The sequence below is a fragment of the Hyperolius riggenbachi genome, chromosome 4 (assembly GCF_040937935.1).
Source record: "Hyperolius riggenbachi isolate aHypRig1 chromosome 4, aHypRig1.pri, whole genome shotgun sequence".
Classification (NCBI taxonomy): Eukaryota; Metazoa; Chordata; class Amphibia; order Anura; family Hyperoliidae; genus Hyperolius; species Hyperolius riggenbachi.
In genome coordinates this window covers 98,556,748-98,571,698 of record NC_090649.1, presented here as the reverse complement: position 1 = coordinate 98,571,698, position 14,951 = coordinate 98,556,748, and the positions used below count along the sequence as shown (strand labels likewise).

At 42.7% G+C, this 14,951-nt stretch overlaps 1 protein-coding gene across 1 annotated transcript; it reads left to right on the top strand.

Moving 5' to 3' along the window:
- The first annotated feature begins 468 nt into the window (after positions 1-468).
- Positions 469-3,218, top strand: SOX11 (SRY-box transcription factor 11). Its single transcript, XM_068279102.1, has one exon. The coding sequence runs from the start codon at positions 605-607 to the stop codon at positions 1,793-1,795; it is 1,191 nt and encodes a 396-aa protein (XP_068135203.1). The 5' UTR covers positions 469-604; the 3' UTR covers positions 1,796-3,218.
- Positions 3,219-14,951: the final 11,733 nt, after the last annotated feature.

Genomic DNA, 14,951 nt, shown 5'->3' with positions numbered 1-14,951 from the left:
TCCCTTCTTGCACCTCTGACACTGTAGTTGCCATTGGCAGGTTTTGGTGTGCCGTATCAGTTGTTATGTATAGAGTGCTTGGGGGGCCCCATTGTAAAACTTGCATCGGGGCCCACAGCTCCTTAGCTACGCCACTGACCCCAGAACTGCCCACATGCCAGTGACTGTCACCCAACAGCTGCTAACATGTCAGGGACTGTCACTGCTAGAGCTCACAGCTGCCCACATGCCGGGGACGGCACAGATGCCAGCAGCAGCAGCACAATCACAGCTCCGCTCCGGCAGCGATGCAGTTAAGCTCCCTCAGACGCTCTCCAGTGGTTCGAATTTTTTTTTTCTTGAGCTCTCCCTCAGTCCCGCCCACTGTTAGATTTTGGCTCCAATAGCAACGGGAGGGGCGTGCCGGGCCGCAGCGCTTGGCTGGTGTGGGCGCCCGGCGATTGGCTGGGGCCGCGGCGACGTCACGCCTGCGGTGCCGCTGATAACTAGTAGTAGACGGGCAGGCTGGGGAAGTTTTGTGCAGAAAGCAGCTCGAGGAGAGCATAAGCGGCCGGGAGAAGCTGCGCCCCCCTCCCGCCATCTCGGGACTCCCGCTATCCCCGCTATGGTGCAGCAGCAGCCGATGATAGACAGCATGGAGCCCGCCGAGGAGGAGGCCGAGTTCATGGCGGGCAGCCCGGTAGCCCTGGACGAGAGTGACCCGGACTGGTGCAAAACGGCTACCGGCCACATCAAACGCCCCATGAACGCCTTCATGGTATGGTCCAAGATCGAGCGCAGGAAGATCATGGAGCAGTCGCCGGACATGCACAACGCCGAGATCTCCAAGCGCCTGGGCAAGCGCTGGAAGATGCTCAACGACGCCGAGAAGATCCCCTTCATCCGGGAAGCCGAGAGGCTGCGGCTCAAACACATGGCTGACTACCCCGACTACAAGTACCGGCCCAGGAAAAAACCCAAGCTGGAGGCATCTGCCAAGCAGCCCCTGGGCCAGTCCCCTGAGAAAAGCCCCGGGGCAGGAGGCATGAAGGGCAGCAAGGGCTCCTCCAAGAAGTGCCACAAGATGAGGGGCAGCAGCAGCAGTGGTCACATCAGCAAACCCGGGGCCAAATCCCCCCAGGGCTACTCTGGCATGGAGGACTGTGTGCTTGCCAACCTTAAGGGCAACAAGGCTGTCAAGTGTGTCTTCATGGACGAGGAGGATGAGGACGATGAAGAGGAGGATGAGGAGGATGACCAGTTGCAGATCAGGATCAAGCAGGAGGATGAGGAGGAGCAGCTCAGGCAGTACAATGTGGCCAAAGTGCCAGCCAGTCCCACCTTGAGCTCCTCAGCAGAGTCCACAGAAGGGGCCAGCATGTATGAGGAGGTGAGTGGCAATGGCAGCCTCTCCACAGCTGGCTCTAGCAGCAGCAGACTCTACTACAACTTCAAGAACATCACCAAACCAAGCACAGCACAACCCACCATCACCCTGGCTCCATCCCGCTCAGTCTCCTCTTCTTCTTCTACCTCATCTTGTTCTTCTTCTACTACTTCTTCTAGTGACAGAGATGATCTCCTGTTTGATCTCAGCTTAAACTTCACACACAATCCTCAGGCAGCACCCGAGCTGGGGACCTCCAATTCAGGAAACCTTTCCCTCTCCTTGGTGGACAAGGACTTGGACTCGTGCAGTGAGGGGAGCCTGGGCTCCCATTTTGAATTCCCAGATTACTGCACCCCAGAACTCAGCGAGATGATTGCAGGGGACTGGCTGGAAGCCAACTTTTTAGACTTGGTATTTACATACTAAATTCATTTTTTTTTTCCTTTTGTAATTTTTGTATTAATATTTTTGGGGAGGGCTTTGAACAAAGAACTGGGGGAGGAAAGGGAGGCGTTGGGGGTCAGTGGATCTTTTTGAGTTCATCCAGAAATGTTTGGGGGCTTGATACACTGCCTGTGATGTCTGGCATTCACTGTAAAGATTAGCGAACATGAAGTGGAAGGAGACTTGGAGAAAAAAGAAGAAAAAATTCTGATGATCGACGGTCTGGAAATGTTGAGAGAAATATCCATTTCTTGTAAGCTGAGCTGATTCTCAAGGGGGTCATTGTCTTTTTTTAATTTTTATCTCCTAATCACACAACTTGCAATCTGTTGGAAACAAAAATAAGGACTATTTCAACCACCTTTTCCTAATATTTGTTTTTTTTATTATTATTTTTGGAGGAAGATACTCATCCTCTTCTATGCACCTCTTTAAAAAAGCTGCAGGGAGTTGAAGCAAGACAGGACAAACCGCTACACTTTTAACTGTGAACTGATTGTAATCAGAGTTTATACTTTTGCAGATCAGAACTCAAAAACTAATGTAATGGTTTAACAAATGTGATTTTACAATGCCAACTTTTTTTGTAAACTGGTTCCCTTTTACCTCCTTGAATTTCAGACAACCCAGACCTCAGTAACAAAAAACAAAATACACATAATAAGGTATTGAACCATTTTTTGATACATGACAGACCTCAGTCTTTTTTAAAAATTTAAAATATTTTCAGGCGTATTTTTGTACAGTTCAAAGGGAACATTCCTGTTGTCCTTTTTGTTTTGTTTTTTCTTCCTGTTATCAGTGAGCTGTTTAGGCACTTCTTATGTTTTTTTTTAATTGTTCTAGCATGCAAGTATGTTGGAAATATGTCCTGACCTAGGGATTAAAAATGGAATTAAAAAAAAAAAATCCTTGCATCTAAAAAAATAAAAAAGGAAAAAAAATGAAATAAAAAAAGGCCTTGTGGTTTAAAAAACACTTTTTGTACAGCTATAGTTCAGATTTGTCCATTATTTGTAGGTAAAGATTTATTGAAATGGTGACCTAGACCTCAGAGGAGAGCTGTAGCTTAAAGATTGTATATGTACTGTAATATAGTAGGACTCTATGTATATCATATGCTGTATTATGTGGATGGGCCTGATTAAGGTATGAAACTGGATGCTGGATTTTTAGCAAAAAAAGAAAAAAATAACATTAAAAAAGGCACATAATAAAGGTTTCTAAAAAATGTGCAATATAATCTGAAAAGAGGATAAACACGTGAATACAGGCCATCTGCATATTTTGTAGCAAATGATGGAATAACAGACTTGTGCACTGTCTACATCATTGCCTGTTTTTTTTCCTAATGCTGAAAGGCTGTATCTTGATGATTTTAATAAATCAGCTGGAACTGATAGAAGCTGGTACTGGTGTCAGTGTCTCTCTTAAAATGTCTGGGGTGGGGTTGGACTCCTGTTTTTTGTGTGTGTAGCTAACAAGATAGGGGCATGAAACATAGATGGCAAGTTAGTAAAGCTAGACTGACAGGCTGTGCAGTGATGCTGTGTAGAGTGTTGTATCCCAGAGCAACCAAGTGCAACATCATCTGGCTATGGTTTCTAAGGTGATTGCTCTAGAGGTACCACACTCTGCCCATCATCCGTGCCCTTTGCACTTCTCAAGCCTATTGAACAGACGCATGCTTGCAATAAGGGGATGGGCATGTGTGTCTGTAGACGTTATCTGTGTACGTATGTGTGTATACAATATATAACTATTGCCTAAGCTTGATCTAAGCCATACAAATCCTAGTGATAGGGTTATATACATTACAAATGCATGTACAGTAGGACATTTCTCACCTCTGTGCAACTTATTTCATTGTGATTTTTAAGTGTACCCTTCATAAGCTGCAGACATCAGACTACAGTATATGCATATAGACATGACAATTGCATGTATGCATCAAATTGTGTACAGATTATAAGCATGTATGTTCATATTGTGCTAAGGTTGCTGGGTAATGATATGAATGAGGTTGCATATACTAAATACATGTAGTTCTGCTTATAAATGAATGAATGAACTCATCCGTGTGTAGTTACATATGATGAACATGTATGTGTGTTGTATGAATGTGTGTATATACATGTGGAGGTATTGACAGATGTATATAACTTTTTATTTTATTCCTTCACACTCTCTTGTCATTGATTCCCAACCTAACTTCATGCATTCTGCTGGTTCATTCCCAGTTCAATAAATCCAGACTATATGCAGACATGTACTATACAGAGCATGTAGATGGAGAAGGGAAGGAGGAGGAGGGAGGGGGGGTTTTGGGCGTGTCTAAGTGATAAGAGCTGAGTCTCCAGTCTGTGCAAAGCATGACTTGTAGGTTTGTGCTCCAGTAACATGACACCGGGGTTAGTGCTTTGTATGCAGCCAGTGTAGGTATCCTGTCTTGTACTAACCCCCCCTTTCCTCCACCACCACCTCCTCCTCCTTCCCTCCTCTACACATCTGCATCATTTCACTTATATGAATCTGTCTGGCTACAACAAACTGCTAGACCTGTCCTCCTATAAATCTGCCACAGCTGAAACACATAGGATGGGGGGGATTGGAGCTTTTTTGTGTGTGTAATATTTTAGTGGGGGCAGAGAGGGATTTTAATGATTTACATACGTTGGGAGGGCCCTACTGCTAGTCTGGTGCTTTCAAAGCAGAGAACCTATTCAGTGCCTGGATGTTAATGTCATATACTTGCCTTTTTACATGCTAAGCTGCCCTGGGGTCACACAGCACCTTATGCAAAGGCTCCTTTTAGTCATACAGTGAGATTTCTTTTCTTAAATCTCTAATGACTTTTTTTTTTTTTTAAAGATCACATTGCATGCTTGCTTTAGTATGGTGCTTGCTTCTAGACCTTTGCACCTATCCTTCTATAATACTAGATTTTTTTTAATGTATTTAACTTTAAAATGCTAAGAACTACAGAAACAGGTCATTTTGTGCATGAGTATTTTTTATTTATTGATCTATTTGCCAACACCGACAGTACAATAACAGTGAGGAGCATAGATATGAAACAGTCATTACCAAAGTGCATTACACAGCACTGTATTTTTTAATAAAAAAAATTATGCATATATTATAGCGCCAGCATCAACTGTGGCGCTGCACAGAGTAAAAAACAGACAGTAGTGGGGACAAGTAAAGAATAAGATAAAAAATATATAATGGCTTAATTGGCATCTGCCATGCCTCATTGCAACGACAATTTGGTAAACCCAATGTGGTGCATGCATCGCTTTTTGCCGTTTTAGAGCAATCACGATTGCAATGTTCAAAAACCGTGAATTGCGATCACTCAAAAATTCCGAAAATGCACAATGGAAAATGTTGGCACCATAAAACGCTAGTAATTTTGCTAGCGTTTTGTGATCCCTAGTGTGACTGGGCCCTAAAGGTGTCATGCGCTTACATAATGTACTCCCAAGAGCACCATCCCTATCCTGATCATGTACAGTGATCAGGCTAGGGATGGTGCTCTGGGGAATACATTACTGGAGCCCAGTGCAGCTGCAGAGCTCACCCCTATCAGTGTCTGGCTGGAGCTGTCTCCCACACTTGCAGAGGTGATCTCTCTATCAGCAGGTCGCCCTGACCCCATGCATCCCTGCAGCCTCACACACACATCAGCAGCAAGCTGCCAGATGCTTTGAAGCTCTGCTTATCAAAGGCAGTTAGCAGCAGCAGCAGTACTGTTCCATGTAATGACTGGCTGCTCTGAGCAGAGAGAGGCAGGGAGAGATTACATCATTGTATGCTGGCACAGAATAATAAATAGCCGAGGATGGGGACCTAATCCCTTAACAGTATGTCATTGCTTACTTATAATAACCATGCCCATGTGAGCTCACAGTGTCTGCCTCTAGATTCCCTTTTCAGCATCTTTTATTGATTCCCCTATGTAGCGTTATTTTGTAACATTTCAGAGATGTTAAAAAATATATAGTTCAGGGCTTTTCCATATGTCATTTTATTCCCACTTCTTTTTAAAAAAAAAATCTTTGGTGATGATGAAGAAAAAAAAAAATCATTCTCCCACTATCACTATTTTTACACCAGAGGAAGGATATAAACAGAAATCAATGCTTTGGCATATGGGGATGCTATTTTTAACACATGCTTTTTAACGTTAAATCAATCCATGTTTTTTTTTTCTTCCCCCTTTAAAAAAAAAAAAAAAAGGATTACAGTGCATCTGTTCATGAATTGACATCCTGGCCAAAGCTAACAGCAGGATAGATAGCCCCTGCCTTGGTCAGATGGTCTAAAGGACGGTTATTGGGTAGCTACAATAAAACACAGCATCTGTCTGTGAAGAAACCAAATGAAGATTTGCTTGGAGAAAGAGAGAGAGAGAGAAGAAAAAAAAATCCTTAGCAAATGCCTGCACCCTGGGGGCTTTCCGCTTGTGGTGCCTATAGGAGGCACAGGAGGTGGTTAGACAACATCCATCAATAGCCCTCCCCTCCCCCCTCAGCAGACAGCTCTGCGTCTGCTTCCTACACACTCACACACACAGCTCTGGAAGCAAGGCGCTGAGCACAGGAGGGATATATGAAACACTAGACAGTCTTTATCAGCAGCCGTCTCACATACCTTACACACAAGTCACATTTTAACACAGGCGATAGTTGCTAGGCTCAGAGTCTCAGGGAGAGACTGTGGGAGCAGAGGAATCAACTGATCTCGTTTTTTTCGTAGCTTGAGGCAGGGGTCATGCTTGGTGAAATCGCGTGCATTTTGCCACAATGTGAAAACGCAAGGAAGGCTGTGTTTTCAGGAGCCATCTACGATTCTGCATAGGGTTTAAAAAACAAAGATACAACCTGCAATGCTGTTCTGCACAACACATGCAATACCTCACTGAAACTCACTAGGGGCTGTATAAAACTGACTGCGTTTAATCGCAGGTAAACACTCCTATTGTGCGGAAACACGCTTGAGTGGAATTGTCTTGTGTTCCCAGCGGACTAAAGTGCGATCCTTCCCTTAAAGGTATCCTAAACCGAGTAAAATGATTCAAAATAAACACAATGTACCTACAAATAAATATCATTTACCTCACCAACAGTTCCTCACAAGCTCACCATTTCCTCCTAACAACAATTCCTTCTGGTTTAGACAAGATTTATTCAGAACTGAAATATATCAGTTACTCTCAGTCATATATCAGTTGCTGACTGTTACAATTAAAAAAAGGACAACTGATGAGCAAGGTAATGTCCATGTTTTCCTATGGCTCATGTGGGCAATATTACAGTTTAACAGTGTGCTGACCCGGAAGCTGCTGCAGAGTCATCACCATTTTTATAATGGAGGATGGAGAATTCCATCAATCACGGTGGACAAATGGGACACATGAGAGAAAAAAAGAGATTGAGTAGAGTACACGGAAGTAGGTATGACGTGTGAATGTTGATTTAGACTTTTGATTTTAAGTTCAGGTTTGCCTTAATTCTGGTACGCTTACTGTCCGGTTTACTTCATAAGTGGTATTTTACCGCATGAGGTAAAAGCAGTTTGCTATTCCGGTAGATTTTAGTCATAATTTACCCCATGAGATAAATTAGGTCATAAAATGTGGGATATTTCACCAAAAGTTGGAATTCTCATGAAAAATGGGCGTTATTACATAATTTACTGATCATTTTAAGACCTGCCTGTAAAGTCAATTTGTGTGCATTTGGTAGTTTTTAGTGGAGTTCCTATTTAGGCTGTGTAATAGAAAAAAATAGTAGAAATAAAACTCCAAATATTTACTGGATTTTTTTTTATAGGGGATGCCTATAAATATACTTTCCGTAGGTTGCTACATAATTCAATGTACCTTTACCACACATTTTACCACATTTTCAAAAATGCTGAAAAATCTTTCAGAATTGCCAAAAAAGAGGAAAATACCTCATGAGGTATTTCACCAACAAAAACATATTTACCTCACATAGCTACCAGAATTGAGGCCAATGTCTGTGGAAATAAATGCAGCCTCGGGGTCTGAATTTTCGAATTGTTTTCTGCAACACTGGCCTGTAGGCTGTGCCAGTCTGCAGCCGGGTACGGAGGCTTACATGGAAATAGATCATTTTACCCTCCATGCAATTCATGGCATTACTGGCCTTTAAAGTGAATGGGAACTGCATTTAAAACAATGAGACAGATACTTACCCAAGGAGAGGGAAGGCTCTGGGTCGTATAGAGCAGTGTTTCTCAACATTTTATTGGTATGTACCCCTTTTAAAACAATATACTCACGAAGTACCCCCTAGCATAGTAAACATTATCACAAGTACCCCTTGACAAATGTATATTTAATCCTAGTACATTATAATTGGTTTTAAACCATTTCCAAGCTTTTACTATTGCTTTTAATTAGCTAAAATACTAATTTGGTGTTGTTTAAATAAGATTTATCATTTTCTAAAACTCTAAATGTGTTATTCTTGGTTAAGTATATCAAGCCCGAGTACCCCCTGGAACCCTCAGAAGTACCCCCTGGGGTACGCGTACCACACGTTGAGAAACTATGGTATAGAGCCTTCCCACTCCTCTCCCGCTGCCCTCGTTCTGGTGCTGGCTCGCCCGGTAGTAGTATTTGACTAAATTAGTCAAATACTGCCTTACCTGGCCGAAGGAGGCTTCAGAAGTCTTCAGGGAGCCCGAGTGTTCCAGAAGAAGGGTGGCCCTGTACTGCGCCTGTGCAAGCACGCTCTCTTGCACGCTCACGCCTGTGCAGTATGGAGCCGCATGTCTTCGGGAGGACACGGCTCCTGAAGACTTCCAAGCACCCTTTCGGCGGGGGATTGAAACGGGGTGGGGGAGCCAGCACAGGATAGAGGGCACCGAGAGAGGAGACAAGGCTCTATACCAGCCTTTCTCAACCTTTCTACTCTGGAAGAACCCTGCAAACAATTTTGTGATCTCGAGGAACCCCTGCATTTGTTTTGCAGGAGGCATGGTCTGTAAAAGTCTGTGTGGCTGTTTATTTCACTACCCCCATTACACTGCCACTCATTATATTGTCTCCTGACCTCCCAATTTAGTGCTTCTTGTTACAGTACCATCTATTATAGTGTGCTCTATTATACTTCCCCCATGATGGGAAAAATGCCAAGGAACCCCTGCAGAGTGCTCAAGGAACCCTGGTTGAGAAAGCCTGCTCTATACCAGTGTTTCACAACATTTTATTGGTATGTAACCCTTTTAAAACAATATACTCACGAAGTACCCCCTAGCATAGTAAACATTATCACAAGTACCCCTTGACAAATGTATATTTAATCCTAGTACATTATAATTGGTTTTAAACCATTTCCAAGCTTTTACTATTGCTTTTAATTAGCTAAAATACTAATTTGGTGTTGTTTAAATAAGATTTATCATTTTCTAAAACTCTAAATGTGTTATTCTTGGTTAAGTATATCAAGCCCGAGTACCCCCTGGAACCCTCAGAAGTACCCCCTGGGGTACGCGTACCACACGTTGAGAAACTATGCTCTATACAACCCAGAGCCTTCCCTCTCCTTAGGTAAGTATTTGCTTAATTTTTTTTCAAAATACGGTTCCCATTCACTTTAAAAACTAGAGTCTACTCTAGGGCCATTTCAGGGGGGATCTGATTAACTTACATCTATGGTTCTTGGGAAGTAGTAGAATACTGGCGTGCCCAGGGAAAGTCATGTTAATGTGAGGGAAGATAAGCGAAACATGCACAGAAGCCTGGTACACACTTTCAATTACCACCTCCAAGTAGTATGAGGGGTTACCTACACAATCTGCTCATAGTATTTTTGCAGGTAGGTCTCCCTGTTTCACGTATCCAATCTTGGCCTACTCCTTTATGTAGAGATGGTCCACCTGCTTGCTGCTGATCCCCTTCCTGTCTCCCGATTATATTATTCATGCTGCCTGACCCTAATGGTGCCCATATACGATACAATAAAAATGTTCGATTTTCCTGTTTATCGGATCTAAATGATCAAATGAAAATTGAAAATGTTTTTCCAATCAAGAAATTCGAACGATTATCCCATTTTTTCGAGAAAAATCTCATCGGACTTGCTGGAAAAATCTTTATACTCGATCTAACGGAATAATCAAACTAAATTATCTAATTAAAAAAAAAAAATGAAAAATTGTACCATGTATGGGCACCTTGAGAACTGTAGTCCAGCATCCAGATTTAACCTACTGCTGCAAAGCCGAACTGAAAAATACTAGTAAAAATATACATACACAAGTCATACTTACCTCCCAAGTAGCCTGCTCACCAATCTCTTTCTTTACACTCCCGCATCCTGTTTGTCTACTGTAATCGATGGAGTTCTCCATCCTCCATTTTAAAAATGGCAGTGACCCCGTAACAGCTTCCTGGTCAGCACTCTGTTAACCAGTATTATCACTTGAGCCATCGGGAAACATGGACATTACCTTGCACATACTGGTAGTTGTCCTTTCAGTTATAACTGACAGCAACTGATATAGTGAAAAAAGGGTTCTAAGGCTTCCAGTTCCAAATAGATCTAGTCAGAACTGGAAGGAATAGTTGTTAGAAGAAAATGGTGAGCTTCTGAGGGGAACTGACGGTGAGGTAAGTATGTAATATTCATTTAGAGGTACATCATGTGTTGATTTTAAATCATTTTACTCGGTTCAGGTACCCTTTAAACCCCAAGTGCTGGCATTGGGTGAATTGTGCACCCCGTCCACCACCCATAGCTAAATTCTGGATACATCGCCAAGAACTCAGCCATGTTGCTCATGCTTAACTGGCAGAATTACATGCTTCAAAAAAATTCCAATTTTAATCAAATTTCATTTCAATAATTATTCTGATAGCCTACAAAAATATTTACCGGACACATCTTAGTGAATTGAAGCCATTGTCTACTGCTATGTATGTAACTCTGCTTTCCCTCCAGCCTATATACATACACAGGTACTGCTCACCCGAGAAAGGGCTTTACCAGAAACATGTGTGTCCGCTAAACTCAAACACAGCTTGTTGCTGCAAACAGCCTTTTTTAGTGCAGTGTCCTGGACTCTGGACACCTGCTGGCGAGATATTTGCCAATTTCTACCTAAAGGTCTGAAGTCCTGCTTTACTTTGATACATGTAAAGGTACGAGCACACTGAGGCCTGGTACATGTAATTGTACACACGCACTGACATCCGGATACATGTAAGTGTACATGCATACTGAGGCCAGGATACTTGTAATTGTACATGCACACTGAGGCCAGGATACATGTATTCATACACACATAATGAGGCCCGGTACATGTAATTGTACACGCACATTGATGCCCGGATACATGTAATTGTACATGCACACTGAGGCCAGAATACATGTATTCATACACACATAATGAGGCCCGGTACATGTAATTGTACACGCGCACTGACGTCCGGATACATGTAAGTGTACATGCATACTGAGGCCAGGATACATGTAATTGTACACACACACTGAGGCCAGAATACATGTCATACACACATAATAAGGCCAGGATACATGTAAGTGTACATGCATACTGAGGCCAGGATACATGTAATTGTACACGCACGCTGAGGCCAGGATACATGTAATTGTACACGCACACTGAGGCCAGAATACATGTAGTCATACACGCACACTGAGGCCAGGATACATGTAAGTGTACATGCACACTGAGGCCAGGATACATGTAATTGTACACACACACTGACGCCCGGATACATGTAAGTGTACATGCATACTGAGGCCAGGATACATGTATTCATACACACATAATGAGGCCCGGTACATGTAATTGTACACGCACACTGACGTCCGGATACATGTAAGTGTACATGCATACTGAGGCCAGGATACATGTAATTGTACACACACACTGAGGCCAGAATACATGTAATTGTACACGCACGCTGAGGCCAGGATACATGTAATTGTACACTTACACTGACGCCCAGATATATGTAATTGTATACATACACTGAAGCCAGGATACATGTAATTGTACACACACACTGAGGCCAGGATACATGTAATTGTACACACACACTGAGGCCAGGATACATGTAATTGTACACACACACTGAGGCCAGGATACATGTAATTGTACACGCACGCTGAGGCCAGGATACATGTAATTGTACACTTACACTGACACCCAGATATATGTAATTGTATACATACACTGAAGCCAGGATACATGTAATTGTACACACACACTGAGGCCAGGATACATGTAATTGTACACACACACTGAGGCCAGGATACATGTAATTGTACACGCACGCTGAGGCCAGGATACATGTAATTGTACACACACACTGACGCCAAGATATATGTAATTGTATACATACACTGAGGCCAGGATACATGTAATTGTACACATACACTGAGGCCAGGAGACATGTAATTGTACACATACACTGAGGCCAGGATACATGTAATTGTACACACACACTGAGGCCAGGAGACATGTAATTGTACACACACACTGAGGCCAGGATACATATAATTGTACACACACACTGAGGCTAGGATACATGTAATTGTACACGCACGCTGAGGCCAGGATACATGTAATTGTACACATACACTGAGGCCAGGATACATGTAATTGTACACATACACTGAGGCCAGGATACATGTAATTGTACACATACACTGACGCCCGGATACATGTAATTGTACATGCACACTGAGGCCAGGACAACATTCCCTAAATGGGTGAAGGTTGAGGATTGACAGCTCCTATCAAACATATTATTAGAAATCCATTAAACCCAAGTATGCCTGAAACACCATACACTTATGGATCACTTAAAATGTGTTAAGATGATTTAAGAGGCCCCTTTTTGCTGATTTTTTTTGTTTACATTTTTTTGAGAGGAAATAAAGGCCTCACCTGAAGATACATATAGAGTTCTGTAGGCTGCGTGTCTTCTCCTTGCCTCTCCAGTGGAGGAGCAGAAGCCAGGCTAATGTATGGGTGCTTCTCCACAGTGTCTGCTTGAAACAAAAAATATTTTCAGTTAGTCATCTGTTAAAGGGAACTGATTGATACGGGCTTAGTCCAGTCCTGAGGGTAATTATTCTTAACCCACAAATAAAGGGCCATCTGCTTACAATTACCATTCACTCTGCTAGTAATTTAAGGAGAAGCAGTTTTTTTTTTCCTCCACTTCACCTTTTTAAAGTTGTTAGCCGAAAGCACAAATGTAAGAATAAGGGACAAACCCAATCTATGAAAAATGGAGATAATTTCAGTCCGATTGTTTACAGGTTTATTTTGCAATGCACAACTGTAGCGATTTTGAAAGCAGAATTTTATGAAATCATCTATTTGCTCATGTTTTCTGGTGCTCTAAGACAAAACATTGAGGTCTATGTTTAAAGCTGAATCCCAGACAGACAGCTAAACGCACAGTAAAAATACACTATGTATGAAGTGCATTATCTTAAAGACATTTTAAATTACGAGCAGCCAATCCTACAATTCTGATCGCCTTGGTTTGTCTGCCCTGTGCCCTCCCTTCCTCTCTTTGCAGCTGAGCAACGCAGCTTGGGCAAAGCCCCTCCCCAGTGTGCTGATTGGACAGTGTGCAATACCACGATGCAATGCGTGCAAGTAGTTACAGGAAGCTGACGTGAAGACAAAATAGGGTTTGCATTAGATCTATTTCAAGGGGAACTCTGGAGAAAATGATATGGGAGGTCTCATTGTAGACCTTCTGGACACACCAGTTGCCTGGCTGTCATGCTGATCCTCTAGCGATGATAATTTCTTAGTTATTAATGCAACAGGGAAGTCAGAACATCTGATATGTACACCTGATCCATGTAAGTGGGTTAGAAAGTGATGTTACCAGATGGTCAACATTACAGCCAGGAAGCACTCTGAAAGAGCTTCCAATTGATAGCCTTATTTCTTTGATTATCGATGTACAGGTAGTCCCTGGTTAGTGAACAAAATAGGGCTGTAGGTTCAAATCCATTGAAAACTGTGCCATCTCTGTCCCCTGTAACTCCTCTATGTTCCCTTGTGCCTCCAGTGTCCCCCTCTGCGTCACCTCTGTGCCTTCAGTATCCCTCTCTTCCCTACACCCCCCCCCCCCCCCCCGTCACCTCTGTTCTCTTGTACCCTCAGTGTACTGTAGCAAAAATTTAAAATTGATTTTCTTAAAAACTAAAAATATTTTTTTTCACTTGTTCCCACAGATTCAAATTTCACAGTTTCAGGCCGTTCGTATTGGCAGGTCGTTGGTAAGTCAGGTGTTGGTAAGTCGTGGACTACCTGTATTCTAAGAAATAAATGTAAAATGATCTCTGAACAGTAGTGCCTTTGTTAAAATTTCTGATATATATGTTGTATACATCTGCTCCCTCTAGCAGAAGTCTGTACATATACTGTACATTAAGCAAGGCTTTGGCACTCCCTGTTAGTTTGAGATCTTCTCCATATTTATGTCTGCATCCCCCTGCTGCTCAGAGATACATGGGAAAGTGTTACCAACACATCTGATATCTGCACATCAAGTCTGGCCACCGCATACTGTAATGCTATCCCTGTGCTGCCCTATCAGACCAGGTGTGCAGACTTTCAGTTTATGGCATGCAGCATAATGTTATCATACCATGAACTATAAATTAGAAACACCCTCTAATAACGAGTTGGTCCACCTTTATCTCTGATCACAGCCAATATTCTACTTGGCATGCATTCAACTAGATGCTGATACCGTTGCTGAGGAATGTTGGCCCACGCTGACATAATGGCAGCTCTAAGTTGGGTCAGATTGGATGGTGGCGTTTCCAAGCTTTGACTTGAACTTTTCGATTTTGTCCCACAAATGCTCAATAGGATTGAGGTTAGGGGACTGAGCTGGCCATGGAAGCAGGTTAAACTCTGATTGATGTTCCTCAAACCAATTTAAGACCGATCGAGCACAGTGGCAAGGGCCCACAACAGGTGTCTTTTCCTATTTCTCTGTGATACCAAAAGCACTCTTGATGGTTTCCTGCTGCTAAAGCCCATCTTTTACCCATCCTTTGCTAAATCTCCATCTTGTGCATTGGGATATGCTTTATGA

What these genes read in the sequence shown, in the direction of transcription:
- SOX11 (XM_068279102.1), top strand. Translation starts at nt 605, where the DNA reads ATGGTGCAGCAGCAGCCGATGATAGACAGCATGGAGCCCGCCGAGGAG.